Here is a 21,687-nt window from a genome sequence, read left to right as displayed (position 1 = left end):
TAGGTTTGTTCATTTCATGTTGATATCTTTAATTCTCTAATTTTGGTGAATATTTTTGTCATTTTTGGTAAAAACTGATATTTTCGACTTCTTGTTAAAAACCGCAAGTGCAATTGCTTTGATATTACATCTATAGGTACTACATGTGGACCTCTCTCAGATTTGTTAATTTTGTAATGATATCTTTAATTCTTTAATTTTGGTGAATATTTTTGTCATTTTTGGTAAAAACTGATATTTTCGACTTCCTGTTAAAAACCGCAAGTCCAATTGCTTTGATACTACATATATAGGTACTACATGTGGACCTCTCTCAGATTTGTTCATTTCGTGATGATATCTTCAATTCTCTAATTTTGGTGAATATTTTTGTCATTTTTGGTAAAAACTGATATTTTCGACTTCTTGTTAAAAACCGCAAGTGCAATTGCTTTGATATTACATATATAGGTACTACATGTGGACCTCTCTCAGATTTGTTCATTTTGTAATGATATCTTTAATTCTCTAATTTTGGTGAATATTTTTGTCATTTTTTGGTGAAAAGTGATATTTTCGACTTCTTGTTAAAAACCGCAAGTCCAATTGCTTTGATACTACATATATAGGTACTACATGTGGACCTCTCTCAGATTTGTTTATTTCGTGATGATATCTTCAATTCTCTAATTTTGGTGAATATTTTTGTCATTTTTGGTAAAAAGTGATATTTTCGACTTCTTGTTAAAAACCGCAAGTCCGATTGCTTTGATATTACATATATAGGTACTACATGTGGACCTCTCTCAGATTTGTTTATTTCGTGATGATATCTTCAATTCTCTAATTTTGGTGAATATTTTTGTCATTTTTGGTAAAAAGTGATATTTTTGACTTCTTGTTAAAAACCGCAAGTCCGATTGCTTTGATATTACATATATAGGTACTACATGTGGACCTCTCTCAGATTTGTTCATTTTGTGATGATATCTTCAATTCTCTAATTAATTTATTTTGGTGAATATTTTTGTAATTTTTGGTAAAAAGTGATATTTTCGACTTCTTGTTAAAAACTGTAAGTCCGATTGCTTTGATACTATTCATATTGTTCATTTTCTAATGATGTCTTCAGTTCTTTAATTGAAATGTGCCTTGCTAACAGCGGAGCTATCTCAGCCGATAGGCTGCTTGTTGTCAGATTGTTCTTCTTCAGGGACACAATGGTCAAATTGAATATAAAACATTTTTAACATGGCCTGTAGAATAATATTTCAAAAAGAAGGTGAAATGGATAATTTGATAATGGTCATTGAATAATTTTTTTCCGAAAATTAGCTTGATTCTCTCACTGACTTGAATGTATATTTTCAATAAGAGAATGTTAAACCGTCTTTGTCCTGTCTTTTCCAGAAAACATCTTTACCGTATTTGCTGTATAGAAGCACACATGTATAAAAGATAAATTTAATATTTTAAAGTATCATGTACGACCATCAACAAACCTATCATTTACACTGGTGCAGTCGCTACTAATACTGTATTTTCTCCATTAAATATATTATGAGTTCAAGAAAAGACATAATAATAAGCCAAGGTGGTGAATCTTTGTACAAAATATTTGAAATCAGAAATAGCACTGATTGACATTTTACAGTCTACCAGTATTATGTTTTGTATCTTATTGCTGTCAATCAATGGAAACTATTTCTAAAGATGCAAACAATTTGATTACTATTATAGAAACACTGTATGCTAAACCATGAAAATATCTAATTTATGTATATGCTACTGATAGAACAATAGACTATACATGTATATAATTTCAAGGTATGCAGGAAGCTAACTTAACACCCCCACAAATTTAATGGTCTATCCCTAAAGTTCTTGATTTTCATTGGTTGACCTTTGATGTTGCCATCATAAGATGCATCATGGGTATTAAATGCAGTTGCTATGGTTTATCCAGCGTTTTAAGTTCTCAACATTACCAAATACATCCATGGAGATCAACCTGGGTGAAAGGCCAAATACAGGTCGGAATAAATTCAAACACATCAGCTAAAAAATAAGACTGTTTTTGTTATTTCTATATTCAACACAAAGTAAAATGTTTGTCTTACATCAGGGATATCGGTTCAATCCTTATAATACCAACTGTTGAAGTATAAACTTAGGTACTGTATTCCTGGAAAGAACTAGAAAAAGTTATAAAGTGAAAATTAATACTATTATTCTTTTTAAATATTAATTGCATCAACATGCAACAACCTGTTCAAAATGTTTGGCTCGCATCAGCAAATTCTCAAATTTTCAATTTTTTTTATCAAAAACTAGAAGTAATCTCACCATTTTTTTGTCCAAAATTAAGATTAAATTCAGTGAAACTTACAGAAAATGTGTACAAATAAAAAAAAAAAATTGATGATCAAAAAGTTACAGTTTGGTACAGTAGTTCTAGAGAAAATTGGAAAAGGTTATGAGATGAATAAGCTGTATCCTTATTGGGAAATTAATAAAAATGAAAAAAAATGTACATATACACACTAAATAAAATTATCAATTAATTTTATATTAATATTTTGATTATTAGTGTTTTCTCAATTTCATTAGTCATGAAGGCTATCACTTTTTCTTTATCTATTTTATAAAATATTTGTAAATTTGTTATACTCAAGAGGCATTAACAGTATACTGTAAAAAGATTAATTATTCACGGGGTTTTAATTTTGCTTATTTCGCTGACTGGAAAATGCGCTAAATTAAAACCCAGTGAATATGTAAAATTTAGTTAGCATAAAACACATTATCTAAATGATAAAACCGTGAATTTAAAACCCACTGAATATGCATGAATTGGTAAATCAGCGAAATTTAAACCCAGTGAAAATTAGTCATTTCACAGTATAGTTCTAAAGATTATTCTGCAATGAACACTTTGTGATATTTAAGTGTAATTCAACTTAAATCTCCATAAACATAAACTTTTATTGTCGTATGTTGTCAAAAGCTTAAATGGCAAAGGTACAGGAAGTGGAATTACATTTTTTTTATATTTGTATTTTTGTCAAGCAAGGATTATGTATGAATTTTTATATTCTGATGTAAGTAATATTAATTTTCAAAGTTTATATTAGGGATCAACCAATGTGAGCAAGATGTTTCGCATCGAGGCAATTTTCCTTGAAATGGAGATTACATGTATCTTTTGAATGAAGTAGATGCATGTACACATATTTTTTACAGTGCTTTATTTTTAACAAATATCGGGATAAATATTTTGTTTTTTCCCATATGAAAGTAATAACACTCTGAACATTACTAAACCCTCTCAAAATTAACATTGCATGTACAGGGTCCATAGTGTTTGGAAAATCCTTTGGATTTTTTGAGGTCTGAGTCGTTCAGTTGTCTTTAAATTACAGGAAAAATAAAAAAATCATTGAAAAGTCTTCAAATTTCTTCATAATTCAATTTAGAAAGGTCAGATTTCTCCGGAGAACTACCGTATCCTCAGAACTTTGATGAGCTTTGGTGATGATGTTGGCCTGAATTAAGGGTCAAGATGTCTTGCGAAAAATGCAAGAAAGTTTTGGGAAAAGGTCTGGAAAAGTCTTGGAAATCATTTAGCTCTTGGTGCTATAGACAGACCTTGGAGTAGATTTTGTAGTATCAGGCTGTTCTATAAGGCCATTGTGAATTTCACATTTTTGGGTTGTCACAAATTGTTTCCATATCAAGGCTTATCATTTAATTGAGACCTACATTTGTCTCTCAATCTGGTTAATTCTCATTTTCAGAAAAAAGTGATGTTACTGATGAAAGCCCAATGATGAATCTGCAGATTTATAAACTGCATGTACTATACTATGAAAAGCTTGCGACATTAAAATATTCTGGTTAAAGAAGAAATATTTCCATGAATGAAAATTTTGCTATGTAGCATACTGTAAAATGATTAATTTTCACTTGGTTTATATTTTGCTGATTTACCATTCCAGGCATATTCAGTGTTATTCACGGTTTTATCATTTAGATAATGTGTTCTATGCTCAATTTAACATATTCACTTGGATTTAATTTAGCGCATTTTCCAGTCAGCGAAATAAGCAAAATTAAAGAAGAATTGAAATGTTATTCCATGTATAACCTTGTTTCTCATCTGCGCGAGACTTCGGTACTTTGATCATGATACTCCCACGGAAATGCAACTTGGATTTGTTATGCACCGGGCGGTAAAAAAATGAAGATAAAAATAATATTTTTTCAGCTATTTTTTGCGCTTACAGGTCAGCGGGCGCAAAAAGTTACACTGAAATAAAATTTTATTTTTATTTCATTTTTGGCTCCTGTTCATCGGCGGGTTCGCGAAACAAGGGATAATAAAAGTCTAGCCTAAAGGGTAGAAATATTATTTCCCAATCCTTGTATTGAAAATTAAAATATCTACAGTATACGCAATAGTTTATTGCACTATAATAAGGATGTGTTAATTAATGAACTCCTACCTGTGGTGTAATATGTAGTAATTAATCTAATAATGTGACAGAAATATTGCCGTTTTTACATTCTTAGATGCACATTACTCAAATGCCCTATGGTTTGAATTGATGCAGCAGTACAGTGTCGGATAAAATCTTTAAAAAAAAAAAAACATGTGCCATCAAATAGAGGAAAATAATGTCGCCTTAAAAAAAATATTAGAGAATTTGTTTTAAAAAGTAATAATTAACAAAAACAGCTCTGTAACTATGGCGCCCAACCAGCATATTGTATTGGTTCAGCCCTTGCCATATGGTGCACACTTCCTGTTGACATCTGTTACTGGAGAACTCCTACATAACATGCTACAATATCAATACAGTGAACAAGTAAACCACAAAATAATGGTTTCCTCTCATTTATACAGACTAGTGACAAATTTATTGAATTCTGTAGTCCATATTTTATCTTAAAATCAACTAATAAAATTGTATTTGAATTAACTATATTGCGAATGAAAGTAATTTCGCATTTATTCAGGAACGTGGAAACATGAGTATTTGTTGTTTTGACATTGCACATCTGGTTAAACGATATTCACTGTAAGCAAATTTTTTTCAATGTTTGAAATTTCTGCGACATTGTTTAAACCATTTTTGAGAACATAATTTGAACAAAACTCACTGTGAAAATAGAAATATTCAGATCATTAAAAATTTTGAAATAAAACATTCTAGACTTGTTAATTAATCATCAATTTATTTACTCATTGAAGGTCACTATCTTCTTTTAGTTAATAACTGAAAAATGTAACATAAATATGATTTTGAATCACAGCCGTTATATCACAATAATCAATAATATATTAATTAATATAATTATTTAATTAGGAAAAATCATTTGTTTTGAACACAAAAAAAAACATTTTGCACTTTGCCTTACAGCAGAATAGTGTCAATTTAATTTAAAAAAATTCCTAGATTCATTAAAATTGCAAACTGCTGTTACAGAAAATCCCATTACAGACCAGTATCCATTGGGAATAGGAACAAGACTATTTGTTCAGATCTTGTGTCATAAATAAGGTTGTTTGAAATGAGCCATGTGACCTTTATCAAAGAATACTGTGTGGGCTTGAACAGATTGAAGGAAGACTGTGACAATTAGTCCTCGTGGTTTAATTTCACTAAATTATGTCAAATTTAGTGCCAAGTATTTTTTATTCATGTTGATTTTAAACTAAACTCACTCAAGTCTGTAATATTATGTGGACAATTTCACTTTGCTTTTTGTAATGAATGATTTGCTAATATTGAGGAGGGAATTTGGTATGTTTTCATCATTTTTGTATGAAATCTATCTAAATTCATGTATTTTTTTTGGTGAAAACTAATTTTGCTATTGCTGCACAATAAGGTAACATTATATGTTTGGCAATATTCAGGATTAATTAAAATGTAATTAAGCAATGCTCATTTTTGATAATGGTGTACAGAATGGTGGTAGCCCCACCTTCATTGTGATGTCCTATCTGGTGAAGTCAATGAAAAAGTACATGGGCTGGCACGATAAGGGTTAATACCAGCTTTGCTCTGACCCTTTCATATTCACAAGTTGGCGCATGATCAACTTGTCAAACATCCCACCCCTTCATAGTATCTGACCTGTCCCTTAAATATTCACTGGTTAGTCCATTATCAGCTTGTCAAACATTCTCAGTATCTGACCTGTCCCTTAGATATCCTCAGGATGGTACATTTTCAGCTTGTCAAACACCACTCCTTGATATTTAGCCTGACCCTTAGATATCCACAGGTTGGTACATTATCAGCTTGTTAACCATACCACTCCTTCTCTATATTTAGCCTGACCCTTAGATATCCACAGGATGGTATATTATCAGCTTGTCAAACATACCACTCCTTCTCTATATTTAGCCTGACCCTTAGATATCCACAGGTTGGTGCATTATTAGCTTGTCAACCATTCCACTCCTTCTTGATATTTAGCCTGTCCCTTCTAAAGATATCCACAGGATGGTATATTATCAGCTTGTCAAACATACCACTCCTTCTCGATATTTAGCCTGACCCTTGGATATCCACAGGATGGTATATTATCAGCTTGTCAAACATACCACTCCTTCTCGATATTTAGCCTGTCCCTTAGATATCCACAGGTTGGTGCATGATCAGCTTGTCAATTATTTTTTAATCCATTCATTTTACTGCACGTCACAGTCCCATATCCACTCCCAGTACCTGCAGCTGTTACTGCAGTATGACCACAAATGGTCATTGGAATTTATTGACAATATTCCATCGATAATTTCTTTTTCCTTTTACCTTTCTCCCCGTTCCCATCTAATCAACTGCTTGGATAGATACACTAGATACATCACTTCAAAGTCTGGAAATTGGTTTAAAACCCAATATCTTTGTAGTTGTAACCAATCCATTCTCCTGGATGGCTTATTATCGTCACTATCATGTCCAGGTAATGTCGCAACATGTTTTTTTTTGTTTTTTTTTTATAAAAAAAAAATATCAACTGTCAGACAATTTTCCAAAATAACTGTTACATTGATTTTAGATTCATTTTATAGAATTTGATAGTTGGCAGCTGCCTTGGTTTCCACATAGAAATATTGATTTCAAGATTTTGTTCGTGGGTAATTTCAAATTATTAAAATATAGATTTTTTTGCTAAAACACAAAATGTGTGTGATTTAGTTCCACATTTGTAGTGAAGCTAAAAAAAAAATGTTCTTGGATAAAATTTATTTCGGTAACCGCCACCCGCCACTTGTAATGCAAACTTCCCTAAGATAGATGGAAGATGTGAACACATTCACATTGTAGTATTTTTTTCTTTCCATATTATATTATGTCAAACATGGCTTGTTAGGTATCACATGGCGGGAATCCTACAGGACGAGTTAAAAAAAAAGATTATGTAAATAACGCACAGAAAATAATTAATAGTAAATTTTTTTCACTTGATAGAAAGACATTGATGGTTGTAGGATAAGAGGTTGTGATGACTGTGATTCAAACTGGAATTTAAAAGCTTATAGTTTTATAGCATGTGTTGACAAGTTCTTCATCGTAGAATGATTTGATTTTTCTCAGCATTCTGTCCAGTCAATGAAAAAAAATCCCCATGAATGTACTGTTCAAATCATGTTTGAAAACTGATTTTTACGTTTTGCTCCAGGTTAAATTTTTTGAGCAAAAAGTGCTGTGATTTTAATTTTATTGGTGAATTTAAAAACAAAATTGAATTTTCACATCCGGTTTATCAATTGCTGCGGGGATTAAATACACCAGATTGGAGATTTGCATATTCATAAAACAGGCTTTGTTATTGATTCAGTGGTGGTAACAGATTGGTGGGAATGAAACCTGTTGCTACAATGTATCCTATTTACATTGTATTAAGCCAACATGCCTTACTATTAATTGAATGTTCCCATTTGTTGAAGACTTTAAATAAGACTATTAGATTGTCAATAGATTTTGGTAGTGAACCGATGTGGAAAACTTAAATGCTGTACATGTTGCCATTCATTTACGTGTTACAAGTCTGGCTATAGTTGTTTTGATGTGTGACATGCTGAACAGATACGCTCTGCAGCATCAGGATATTGTACATAATCACAGATTCAATTCCTGTGATCGTCCTGCCTACTGGAGCAGTGAACCATACAACTCCATGGTTGTCCTACCTGCCAGAGTAATGAAACAAACAGTGCTACTTATGATCGTCCTGCCCACTGGAGCAGTGAACCAAACAACTCCATGGTTGTCCTACCTGCTAGAGTAATGAAACAAACGGTGCTACCTATGATCGTCCTGCCCACTGGAGCAGTGCACCAAACAATATTTTCTGCCTTCTTACCAGTCTGTGGCATTCTGATCTCATTTGGTTTTATCCATGAAATAACAGTGGTGTGTATATTTAAAATGAATAATAATGTAATGATCTAGGATACAATAAATGCAACTGTTGGTTTAAATGCACTTCTGTTGAAGATGCACCTCTAATAAAGCTTGCACTTTTCCTAAAGCTATTCGCCAGTAGGACCCCCCATAAATTTTAAAAGCTTACAATAAGATACTACACATAATGTATAGATATTCAGACTAGTGATGGACTAAACATGATAAATTATAAAACGACTGGTCTAGAAAAAATGAAAACCTCTATGGAAGACTTTTCTGTACAGTCCAGTTTATGGTTATCTAGGTATTTTGATGCATAATTCTTTGCGTAACATAAGGATAACAAAATATGGATATATGCACAGATGGTGCTCATCAAGTAGTTTTTTCATACTCGTAAAATCTATCTGTTTTGAGTACCAGTTATGAGCAGCATGCTTTACCCAGGCAGTGTGACATTTGACCAAATAAGCCTTCGTCATTATGAATAATTCTTGTCAGTGTGGTAGATAGACGTCATTGGTATAATCCTTTTTTAACTGTGTATGACATATGAAAAAAAAAATATTGCAGCTATTGATCTTGTGTCATAATCGTTCATCTACATCTTGCCTGTCAACAAGGTGATGTTGTTACTATGCAACACTTTTGCAAGTTGCACACTGGAATTATTACATTTAGTGTAGTTCACTATAACAAGTAAACTGTATTGCTATGTTCTAAGTTACTTACCTAAACATTTTAATTAAATGAAAGCATTGCATTTTATTGCAATCTAGAAAAAATGCATGAAAGATTTTTTTTATATAAAATGTATATAATTTAATTGTTTTATAATTCTCAAATAACTGTTGAAAACAATTCACCAACATTGAACCCATACTGAAAATGATTGTTTTACAATTTAAACATTGAATATGGAATGTAGTAATGATACTAGTACTACTCAAAATATATATCTGAAAATTATGAATTTTTGAATACATTTAATTACTAGTAAATTAATCTGTTCTTCATCAAGCAGTCATGTTGAAAAAATATGCAGAGACTTGTGGGTAATACATGTAGGTGTTACCAAAGTTCTTTCTAAGCCAATGAGATAGTCTTCTGTTAATTTGTGTAAGGGTATCCGGATAAATGTTTTCTGAATGTTTTCTGAACTGTTATAAAATGGTTTATTCTCTTTAAGTGTCCACGTACATAGAACGGTCTGTTTGATATAGGTACTTGCACCTTTTGATGTATATGTACATTCAGTGATTGAGACGAAGGCCTGTCAACATGTGTTAGTTCAAGCGTCAGCTTCTTGTTCAGTTATATACAGATTTTGTACTCCTTTGCCAAATTTTAAACGCAATATTGTAAACAATTTATTTTGGAGTTTTATATGATGCCTTGTGTAAAATTGTATAAAAGCAGATTGACCTGTGTATAGGGATTTAACTTTTTCCATAGTATGAGAACTAAAATTCAGGCCCAACTTTGGGTAAAAATAAGTAGATATTTGTGACTGTGTAGATCATGCGCATCACCAAATCTATACCTATATTTTCAGGTATATTCAAGCATCAGTCTCGTAGTAATATTGCATGTAGAATGTTCAAGCACAGCTGTTAACAGAGTACTTAAATGGTATAAGGATGATGCAATCATCAGCATGTTTACAACAACCCATTCTGCTCTTTCGTGGCCTTGTTTAGTATTGTACATCTTGGATGCTGACTGTTCTATACATTCTTGGCAAGGATCCTAAAAATATTGCTCAGCATAACTTTGAACTTGTAGGTCAAATGCAATGTAGGCAAGTTCAGCAGGCACATGATACAAATTTGGTCCTTTTCATTCACATTATTGTGCAATATTATGTGGAAAGTCCATTGTTCCCTTGTTGTTCACTGACATCGCCTGATTTGTAGATTGCAAGTTCTGTTTAAAGATCTTTAGAGTGAACTTTGTACTTGGAGCAAGGTAAATGATAAAAAATGGTCATGCTATATTCATTGATTCATATGGTTAGTGCCGTAAATATTTACACAAGGAGCTGCTGATAACCTAAAAACTGTTGCACTATCCAGGTCATCAACAGGTCTTTGGATTTCCAGTCAATAACATGTCAAACTAGGGAAATTGTCAACACCCCAGCCCCTTTTTACCCACAATTCAATTATGATGCTTGCATGCATCTGGCTCTTAACACAGTCATTCACATGCTATCTGTTCCATTTAAAGCAGTCAAAATTATCAAATTAGAAATTATATCTGCCCCAATTATCTAATAGGTCAGAATGGATATATGTGTAGGGAATTGTAGCCAAAATTTCTGTGAAATTGGACGATCTGAATGTTACTTTCAAAGCTTTTGTAATTGTAACATTTAAAGTTTTATATTTGCTTTGGTACACTAATATTCCAGATCAAAACTTCTAAATACCAGTACTCATTGTTAGCAGTATATTATAGTGTACTGTTTTGGAGATCATTCAGAAACAATTTGGAAGTATTCAATCTTGTATGATGGCAGCAAAGTTTATTGCACATTATAAAAATCATCCCAATGTTACTCAGCAACTAGTTGATAGAAAGCTAGCATGTTTCAATATTATTTGATCTATTACAATTTGTAATTTATCTTGTCATCTCTCATCTCCAGTATAAATTGTTGACTCGTATAACTCTATGACTTTTTTTTAATTCTTAATCAGAAATCTAGTTACAAACTCTGTTAGCCTTTGTGTTGATATCCTAATTTGAAGTAAAAGCCGTGCTATATGTTTGTGTATTCAAGGGTAGTCAAACTGGTATTTGGTTTCTGTATGGGTTTCACACAGACACAGCTCATAAAAAAAGTTACTATGGCTTTTATTTGGTAATTGATGTGTACTAATGCCTAAGTATCAATCAGTGATTGAATTCTGCACAAGGATTAGTTCAGCATATTTTCCACACCATTTGTGTGTAAACTTGGTTGACATTGACATTTCTGTAAATTTTCTCTCAGCTTGAAAGCTGATATACAAGGTCATGTGACTTAAGATGTTTTGATTTTGTCTAACAAATTAAAGTTGCATTCATTCTTGAAACATCATTCTCAAAACAAGCTAAAAACTATACTGTTTTATGCTAAAAATGTGATGTATTAAAAGTAGGTATCCTATTTTATAAAAAACACATGCATATAACATTTACAACATTATATATCATGCACTAGAATCATTTTATTATATGCATCCATTTAGAAAATAAATTTGAAGGCAATAAAATTCTCACTGTATTAGGGATGTAATACATGAATGTATGGTTTAACAGCAGATGAAGTAGATATAGTTTGATTTACTGTTTTTAGATATGACCCTCTTAATTATTGCCATATGTATCAAAGGCTGTTAAGAAATTTAAAGAAGTTTTGTGTTGTACTTCAACAAGATTACCAAGTACCCCCCCCCCAACAAAATATTTAAACAAATAACTTTATTGACAGTAACAAAACATTGAGAAAAAAAGTGCTGGGCATGGTGAAATGCTAGTCTAATGTGAAAACATTTCTTGCACAAACTAGATAAAGATCTCTCCTAGTTCTCTTCTCCATGAAAATGCTGTTCAATACTGGAATACTAGTATATGGTAACTAAGACCATACATAGACTCCCACAGTTATGGTTTAAAAAGATATATTAAATGTCTGTCTAATTCCATGGATAATAGATATGGTTGAGTTCAAGGAAACCCACCTTTGTGAAGGTGAAATGGACCATTTTAGTGTTTTGGCATGTGATATCAATTTACATTGAATGGTTTAGATTGCTGACTGAGTCTACTGTATCAGACATAGTTTAGTCTGCAAATTCGACCCTGGAGTACTTAGTAACCTTTTCACCACCAGACTTTCTTGCCCAAATTTTTCTGCACTTTTTTTCTTGTATTCCTTGGTATTTCTGGAAATGAACCCTAATTTTTAAGCTAACGGACAAAATTGAGTAAATTTTTTAGTTTTTACTGAAAATATTTGGCTATTTTGTCCCAATCTTTAAAAGTAAAGTGCAGACTAAAACAGGACTATTTTGTGAATTTGTGATGAAAAGAGGGAACTGGTGGTGAAAAGGTTGAGCAGTCTGGACTTCATTGTATTAAATCTAAAAGAGTAGGATTTCTTATTCAAATCTCAAGGCTCTTATGTTAACGTTAATTTAATTTTTAGATTCATCACAAAATATTTACATTGAGATTTATGTGCTGAAATATATTTAAAATATAAATTAATGTTCCAAGGTTAAGAGTATCAGTTAATACATACCAATATTTATTATTTCATAACTTGTAGTTTCCAAGGTTAAGAATATCTGTTAATGCATACCAATAATTATTTTATTCATAACTTGTAGTTCCAAAATTAAAAATTTATATTGATACATACCAATAATTCATAACTGGTGGTATCAAATTTATAACTATTGGAATCCAACTGACAAAGCAATCCCAATCTCTTCAACAAAGTGTTGATTCATCAATCGACAAAAACGTATGCTACGTTTTAATGTAAAACACTTAAAATTCCTCTTCAGGGTTTTAAAAAGAATGGTTGCACTGAACATGAAATGTTGATAACATCACTAAATAGCACCATTAAACTCAATAAACCTCCTCATACCTCAACCGCTGTTATAAAAATAAGAGAATAATGCTAATTATTCTGTATTGCTGAGCAAAAATCATCCTCTTGTGAATGCATACAAATGTATTGTACGTATTGTTGTCTTAATGTACCCTCATCCCATTTCTTACTGTTAAATTGTATGCCATCCATCTGTCTTATTTTATTCCAGCTTTGAGGTGATATAACAATAAAATCTGTATTACACCATATTGAAGGTAGAGATGTGGGCTGAGATATACCGGTAATAAATGTATAAATGAACAATAATAAAAAGTTAGAAAAGAGCGAACTAACATGCTTATGTAAAGTTCATCCCCATATCTGTGGGTTTTTTATGCCTGGGAATTTGTTGAACACAAACTAACCTCTGTCATTTATCAACATTTATGTGAATATTTGTCTTTGTAATTGAATATTCATGAGTTATGACAAATTGACGTAGTGGTTACTTTGCTGTGGTAGTAATAGGCAGCACAGTGTGCTTCTAAGCAGCCTGAATATCACATGTACATTTGTACACTTGGGTGATTCTACGCTGCAGAGTCTTTGAGCTATTTCTGATTTACTTGGTTGCACTGAATGTGGTGCATAAACTTGTGTGCTGAAGTTTTGTGGTTTTTGAGTTGTACTTGAAACTGACTGTTACATCACGATTTTAAGCGTGATGGGCATGCACTCCTTCATATAGAACTGTATTCTGTGTTGTGGTCTGTGAAATTCCGACAAAACAGAAACTACCATCTGCTTATTCCCAGGAGAGATTTTTTTTCTGCTGTTATTAGCCTGAGGTGGCGATACCTACTACTGTAACAATAACATACGCATAAGACCAACCTTTTAAATGTCCCCAACCTAAGTCTGCTGACTTGAAATTTTTATATCAACCTAAATTAAAATGTCTGGATTTCAATTATGTTCCTGGTTGCAGTCGCTTTCCAGCGGTATGGAGGACCTTCCTTGTGACTGGTTAAATAATATCTTTGAAGACCCCTTGTTGACCGATAGAGTAATCAGTGATATTGCACCCACTCCTCATATACAAGCCGAGCATAGCTACTCCTTGATGACCGAGCCGACTCCACCTTCTCCATTACTACCGGGTTTTCGATTAGATGACTTTGGAAAGGGTAAGTTTATTTTCGCTGTTATCAACTTCGCAATTTCAGTGCATTTGTAATAATGAACTTGATGAATGTCTCTAACCCTCTAGGACCCCAGTGAAAGTCACTCTGGCACATTTGCAAAAACAAAATTCTGCAAAAGTCACCAGCACAGGAAATTTTCATTGCTACAAAATTTTGTGATTTTGACTTACTGGGTACTCACGAATATTTGTCTTGAGGAATTAAATCGGCTTACAGCATAGATTGTGATTAAATAATAATTCTTGTACTTAAAATTATTCAGATTTAGATACAGATGGACTTGGTTATTCTAGTACAGCTGAACACACAGTATATGGAATCAAACAGGAACCACCTATGGATGAATACGAGACCGCTCTGAATCTATCCACTACTGATGACTGCATGACATGCGATTTACCAGCACCGCAACCACCACGTATACAAATGACGACAACACCCATCTTTAACATGTCACAGAGCAAACCCAGGGTTCAGTACCGAATAAAACAAGAACATATCGACATGGATATTGATAACGACTCATTACATGATCCCAGTAAGTATTCCCCTATGTGCTAGCAGAATTGTAATTTTTTGGAAATGTATGGTGTTGTATACATGTAGAAGTATGAAAACTCAATGTTTGATATACCCAGTTCCTAAGTTATTCATGTACACTCGTGTTTAATGCTCAACTTGGATTGAATTCTTATTTCAAATTATTTATTTCAGAGTTCATTAAATTCTAGTAATCAATATTCTTCCTGTGGAAGTTATCACTGTTAAGTTTTTTTTTCATCAACAAATGTACCAAGTTGAACTATAACGTTCAACAAAATTAACTTTATGTGAGGGCAGTAGAGCCAATGTTCCTTGTAAAAGTGGACAAAACATTGCCATAGTAAGTTACTGCCACTGGATAACTTGATTTATAAGGATAAATATTACTCTTTAACCCTCAAAGCACCAAAGTCCTCGTCTTCTTTCACAAAATAAGACCCACAAGTTTTGATAAGATCTGTAGTCAATAGAAAATTCTATTTATTTGGTCCCCAAAAAAAAAAAAAAAAAAAAAAACTATAGAAAATACAAAAAAAATTCATGGCCAAAAACATCACACATTCTGTGCAGCATGCATATTCTGTTTCATGTAATATTTTACACACCTTGCATATGAGCTTGAAACACACATCGTACACAGTGAGCTCAGCCTGTCATTGCGACACATTTTCCTCTTCTTGGAGCTAGTAATGCAACGACAAATGTCATACAGTTGTGTCGGTTACACTGAAGTGTAAAATCAACATAATTGGTTGCAGTGAAGTGACAGAACTATCTATCAATTGTCAAATATCTCTGTAAAACTTGTACCATTCTCAATTGCTAGATCAGATAAGCAACAAGTGTTTTCAATAGACTTGTCTTTACATTCTCAGAGTATTGCTACCCAAATATGTATTCCTTGCAAAACCATGAACCATATTTTATATCCAGTAATAGAAGTGTACATAAAATAAGACTTTAAGCATAATCGCTTTTCTGTGTGTGCATAATTCATACAGCATTTTGGCTTAACACCAGCTGAAAAGTCCGGATCATTTTGCTGTTGCTAGCATCTAGTAAATATTCATTCAGAGAATGTACTGTTGATACTTAATATTTTAATTATATGCTGCAAGAAAGATGGCAGTCATTTCATATTATTTGGCAAGTTCACAACACTGTGGAAAATTTATATTAAAAAAACTGAAGGCTTTTGCATATTGATGGATTTGAAAAGGTATTTGAACATTTGATTGTGGAAAGAGGAATAGGTCTATAAATAGGCCAAATATAGTATTACTAATTCAGTTTTGTGGTTTGCGTGTGAAATTGTCAGTTAAAAATAAAACTAATAATTCAATGTGATGCTTTTATAAACCTTTCAAACACCAAAATCATTTTTTTTCCAATTTCCAAAGACTTCACTGCAAATGGGAAATTGTCTTAATTGGTCAAAAATTTAGAAATTATAGAAAAATGTGTCACAAAACAATTTTGCAGAAAAATTCAAAATTTAACATTTTCACCACCAGAGTTTCTCATCCAAATTTGTCTGCACTTTCTTATATTGTTCAATATTTCTTGAAATAAACCCTAATTTCGAAGCCAACAGACAAAATTTAAGTCAATTTTCAGTTTTTACTAAAAAAAAATTGTCCCAATCTTCTGAAGAAACATGCATACTTTAAACAGGACTATTTTGTGAATTTGTGATGAAGAGAACGAACTGGTTACTACTCCTACAAACTGATTATATTGATTCTCAGTGTTGGATAAAAATAACTGCCAAAAAGCTCAATCGTCTATTTATGTCTGTGATTTGCATGAAATATTGCAGTAATCAATTGCTATATATCATTTTAACGTTAAAACATTTGTACAATTCAGACACTGATTCGTTTGAAAAATATATTGTTGGAATTTTTTCTTCAGAGCAGCATCTTCTACTGATCACCTGTCATATTTATTTTATATGCAGCTTTCACATCACACTGTGGTGTCATTTATATACATTTTCTGCCAACCAGCATGATGTCCAACTAAAAAGGTTCACATGGATTAATATTAGCACTTGATCTGCTGTGAAAAGGGTATCGCATAAGTTATTTTATTAACCTGGACATGTGTATATATTTAAGCAGCAAACAATGTTATTATTTTGCCTCTGGTACTAATAAGTGGTGCTACCAACCAGTCACTGTGCATGAAATTTTAGTTTTTGGTCATGATATTATGGCCTTTTTTAGCTCCGCTGTTGTCTTTGTATGAGTATCGTCAGTGTCAACTTTTTACTTTTTTGACTTCTTCTTGAAAGCTACAAGCCTTATTGCTTTGATATTTGGTGTACATGTACCTTGAGCAGACTTTACTTAGATTTGTTCATTTCGTGATAATATCTTCAATTCTCTAATTTTGATGAATATTTTTGCCATTTTTGGTAAAAAGGGATATTTTGGACTTCTTGTTAAAAACCGCAAGTCTGATTGCTTTGATATTACATGTATAGGTACCACAGGTGGACCTCTCTCAGATTTGTTCATTTTCTAATGATTTCTTCTAATGTTTTTTAATTGATATGTGCATTGCTTATATTGGAGATATCTCGACCGAGAAGCTGCTTGTTTATAGATAAATTCAATTAAGTAGAAAATACATTCTTGTTGGCTGTACATTTTTTAAATGCGTTTCTCTGGCCTTGTGTTCAAGAACTTATGTGTGGCCTTGTGCATGACCCCTATAGTATGACTTTTTGTGACCATAGACATACCTCTGTATCAAAGTACATGTAGAGAGCTAATACAGTATATTCATAAAAAAAGACGTAGAATGTTGATTGGATTTTGAGAAATTGCAAAGATGGCTAAAACTTAGAAAAGTTACCATTTTTACATTTCAATAAAGACTGCTGCTGCATTTTGCAATTGTTCTCCACTCAAAATTCATACTAATTATTCTTACATAAAATTTAACCAGTTTTAAATGAAATATATAAAAAATTAACATGCATACATTCACTGGGTTTGCATTGGACAAGATGAACATATTTTTTTTTTTTTTTTTGCATGCTTTTCATATTGTAACACAATTAGTAACCTAATTATTTCAACCATATTGCTCCATAAAAATAATATACCAGTACCTCAAGGTACACGACTCAATGTAATTATGTGAGGTTATTACGAGGATATCGTCAAGGTACGGCTGGAGTATCGACCTCCATTGCGCATCAGTTTACTGTTTGAGTGCATACTTTGGGGTATCCTCGTAAATAACTTTATTATATACATCTTTTCCTTCCAAGGATACAACATGGGAATGCAGAAATCTAAAAGGTTTAGAACAGATTCAGCAAACTTCTTTGTGTGGAGTTTGATCAAACTCCGGTGGTAGCCATGTTTGTTTTTATTGTTAGAGGACAATAACGCACATTCCATATTTGGAATTCGCAATTCCTAATATGGTAGGATGAAAATACCCCATAAAATATCTGGAAAATTATGACACACTGTAACTTATGACGTTATGGTGACAGATGTATAATAATAAAGCATATGATCAGTAGCAAAGCTCAGTTTTCATTTATGACCTGGTGAAATGTATTTTATATAATAATAACTTTATTACGCCATATTGTGAAATTACATCTCAATTTTAGCTAATTGTAATGTTTGAATCTATGACCAACAACTGTTGGTCCACTCCACAAGAAAGTAGCATAACACGAGGTTAATTTGGTAGAATATATCAGGTGAACTCTGAAATCATTGATAAAGCTTTTGAAGTGGTGGTTCATTCACCATGATGGCCACTGTTTCAAATCCAGTAATGCAAAGTATTGACATGCAATAAAAAAATTAATAAAATATTGTAAAAACTATTAGCTAGTAATCTGTCTCCATGAACCATCTTTGATACAATGTACCTATCATCGTCACTCTATTGTCATACATTTTTCGTAGTTGGAAATGAACTTCATAAATGAACAAATAAATTCTTGTTTTAGTAATCTGAATCACTAAAGAAACTAATTAGTATTTGTTTGAAATTATCAAAATGTTTATGATGACAAAAGCTGTGCTGTATTTGGAGTTAGATCTTAAAATGTGCTAACTCGGTCAAAGAGTATTAAACTCTCTATTGACTAAAAGCAATGTCATTCTGCACATACAAATATCGTGATTAGATTTCAATTATTTTTGGTGACCTTTACTCCGCACAGGCTGGTTGTATAGAAAATTGATGATATAGCCATATTGTTTCATCGGTATGATCATATAATAATGCAAATTTCAAACTACACTACGCTCTGCCTCTTTTCAGACGGGAACAATTACGAACAAGTCATTTGCGAGTATTCAACCTATCTAACCTATCTAACTAAGGTCTAAGGAAATTGAGGATTAAGGTCTAATGGTAGCCAACTACCTTATTAAAGGGCATTTGTCATCGTCCCGCAGCACGTGTTTGATTTTCATGCGAACAATGTATTTTATACGTGTTGTATACATCGCTATGGGTCTCTTGTCGAGCAGCACATAGCGCGACTACCACCTCTGGCCTTTAAGATGGATCATTCAGTATGGTTAACCATTTTGTTCTGTAAATATTAAACACAATCAGTTTTAAATTTGTTCACACAGTGCCAAAGTTCCGACATCAGATTCTTGTATACATCTGGTTATAGAGAGCCACTTATAGGAGTTCCATAGGTGCAAATTAAAATTTGCAACGCTCTGATTTTTAGTGCAGAGTGATATCAATTCTACCACAATATAAACATCATATTTATTCGTAGTACATGTGGTCATAAATAACCGATGATAAACCTTAAATGTGTACAACAAAATAGCATATCGGAAAGCCAAGACTCGTTCATGCTGTTTGATGCAATTCATTGTGGGTTACTTAACTCGGAGATTATTAATTTTGAGTAGAATTAATAATTAAAATTAGTATGATCAGGGAACAGACTTATCTAATTTTTTTTTTATAATATACAGGTAATTGCACATTAAATTATATTTATTTTTTTATTGAGCGTAAACTAATGAAATCCATACTGTGGAGGATTTATTAATTAGTTAATGTTTGTAACGCGTAACACGCCATTATCGTTAAATTCCCCTGTGTTTCTGATCAGAGGCATTGCAATAAATCATACATATTCTGTTTATTATAACACACAGATGACTCATCTGATATTTACTCAATGTGCAATGTAAAATTGTTGCATATGAACTAAATACAATACACAATAATCATGTCTGACTTGAAAATAGTTCTGAGCACAGAACCAAACTAACCTAAGGTGAAATGTGCGCAGGTTTAGGATAGGTATTGATGTATGCACGACTGTATTTGTTTATTTGGTTTTTATTTGTTTGTTTGTTTACATAAGAGCTACATGACAAACAAAATGACTACAGTAACTGTAAAATACTTTTCCCTTGAAATTAATTTTCGCTAATTTTGCTGAATGAATGATTCAGTGAAAATAAAATTCAGCGAATATGTCTTCCCCCCCCCCTATTTTTTACATTCAACTTGTCAGAAATCAGTGAAAATAAATTCCATACGAAAAACTCGAAAAGTCATCAGCGAAAAATTAATTCCCAAATAAATTATTTTACAGTAAAAATTTCACATTATCTATAGTCAGTGTATGAATTTGTTCAGCTGCGCCTTTTGTCAATAATTTGTTCTTCTGGTCATTAAAACTGTTTAATAATCGATACTGAGGTAATCGATCGATCGATCGATCGATACTGTATTTAATATTTACTCATTATGCTAATTTACATACAATATTTTTTAATTTGTAGCCATGGAACAAGTTCATATGCCACCCACACCACCAAGCAGTACTCCAAGTGACAGTGAAGGTGGACTCAGTCCACATAGATCTGCATCTGAACCTGGAAGTCCACCATGCATGACAGGAAAACAGATCCCATCCATGACATTGGCTCAACCCCACACAACATCGACAGTATCATCACAACAGCCAAGAGAACAACAACACACATCAACATCTGGACCAAAGATTGTACAACATCCAGTTATAACCACACAACTAAACCAGGTGAGTTTTGTTTTCATCCAAGTTTCCACAGAATCATGTCAACATTAATCTAACGTGTGTCTGGAATCAAGAACACACTTTATACTAGCAGCAATTTATTGAAAGCAACCTCAACCACTTCCTACAAGTATGTCTGACTTTAATATAAAACTATATTATTAGTAAATTTAAATATTTTTTTGTCTAAGATTTAATAAAATTGAAAATACCTTAATCTAGCATGTGTCCAGAATCTAGAGCAGACTTTTGCAGCAGCATCCATATATTGAAAGCAAATTGAACGGCTACCCTATGTCTGACTTCAGTCTAAAAAAATATAATTTTAAATTTAAAAATTTGTTTTATTGTAGAAAATCCCTCCATCTGGTGCGATAATATTGTCCGAAGAAGAAAAACGCACACTCGTACAAGAAGGATATCCAATACCCACAAAACTTCCACTGACAAAGGCAGAAGAAAAATCACTCAAAAAAGTCCGACGAAAGATCAAAAACAAGGTATGGTCTACATATGTACCTCAGATTGCATGATTACACGCGATTATCAATTGCCATCATAGATCAATTTGCCGAGGATACCTGCCCTTACTTGTTAATATTTAATATTTATTTATTAACACGTACTCCCAGGGAATGGCAATGGTTACAGATACTAGTAAAAGTATACAGTACTACCGGTAATACACTAAAAAAAAGAAGGAATAAATAAAAAACTAATCTACAAAAACAGAATATTAATAGAAAAACATTAAAACGATTCCTTCTACATAAAAAATGCATATTATTAGCGTATTTGTTGCCTAGTTGATATGCTGTGCTACCTGGATGACATTACTATCATTAGTTAACAGTGCAGTAAACTGTTCTTCAGAAGACAGGTTGT

The 21,687-nt window shown here is 32.4% G+C and overlaps 1 protein-coding gene across 2 annotated transcripts in view; it reads left to right on the top strand.

The window, feature by feature from the left end:
• The window catches only part of LOC100313582 (CREB-like transcription factor), a 44,065-nt gene that overhangs the window by 13,100 nt on the left and 9,278 nt on the right, over positions 1 to 21,687 (top strand). The window contains 5 exon segments of one of the 2 annotated variants that reach the window (NM_001168049.1): positions 6,792 to 6,954; positions 13,982 to 14,180; positions 14,461 to 14,736; positions 20,546 to 20,805; positions 21,156 to 21,302. In NM_001168049.1, coding sequence (NP_001161521.1) covers positions 6,925 to 6,954; positions 13,982 to 14,180; positions 14,461 to 14,736; positions 20,546 to 20,805; positions 21,156 to 21,302 — 912 coding nt within the window. In that variant the 5' untranslated portion in view covers positions 6,792 to 6,924. 2 annotated transcript variants of the gene reach the window in all.

This window comes from Saccoglossus kowalevskii, chromosome 12 (assembly GCF_978046115.1).
Source record: "Saccoglossus kowalevskii chromosome 12, keSacKowa6.1, whole genome shotgun sequence".
In the NCBI taxonomy this organism is placed as follows: domain Eukaryota; kingdom Metazoa; phylum Hemichordata; class Enteropneusta; family Harrimaniidae; genus Saccoglossus; species Saccoglossus kowalevskii.
This window is presented reverse-complemented; position numbering and strand designations above follow the sequence as displayed.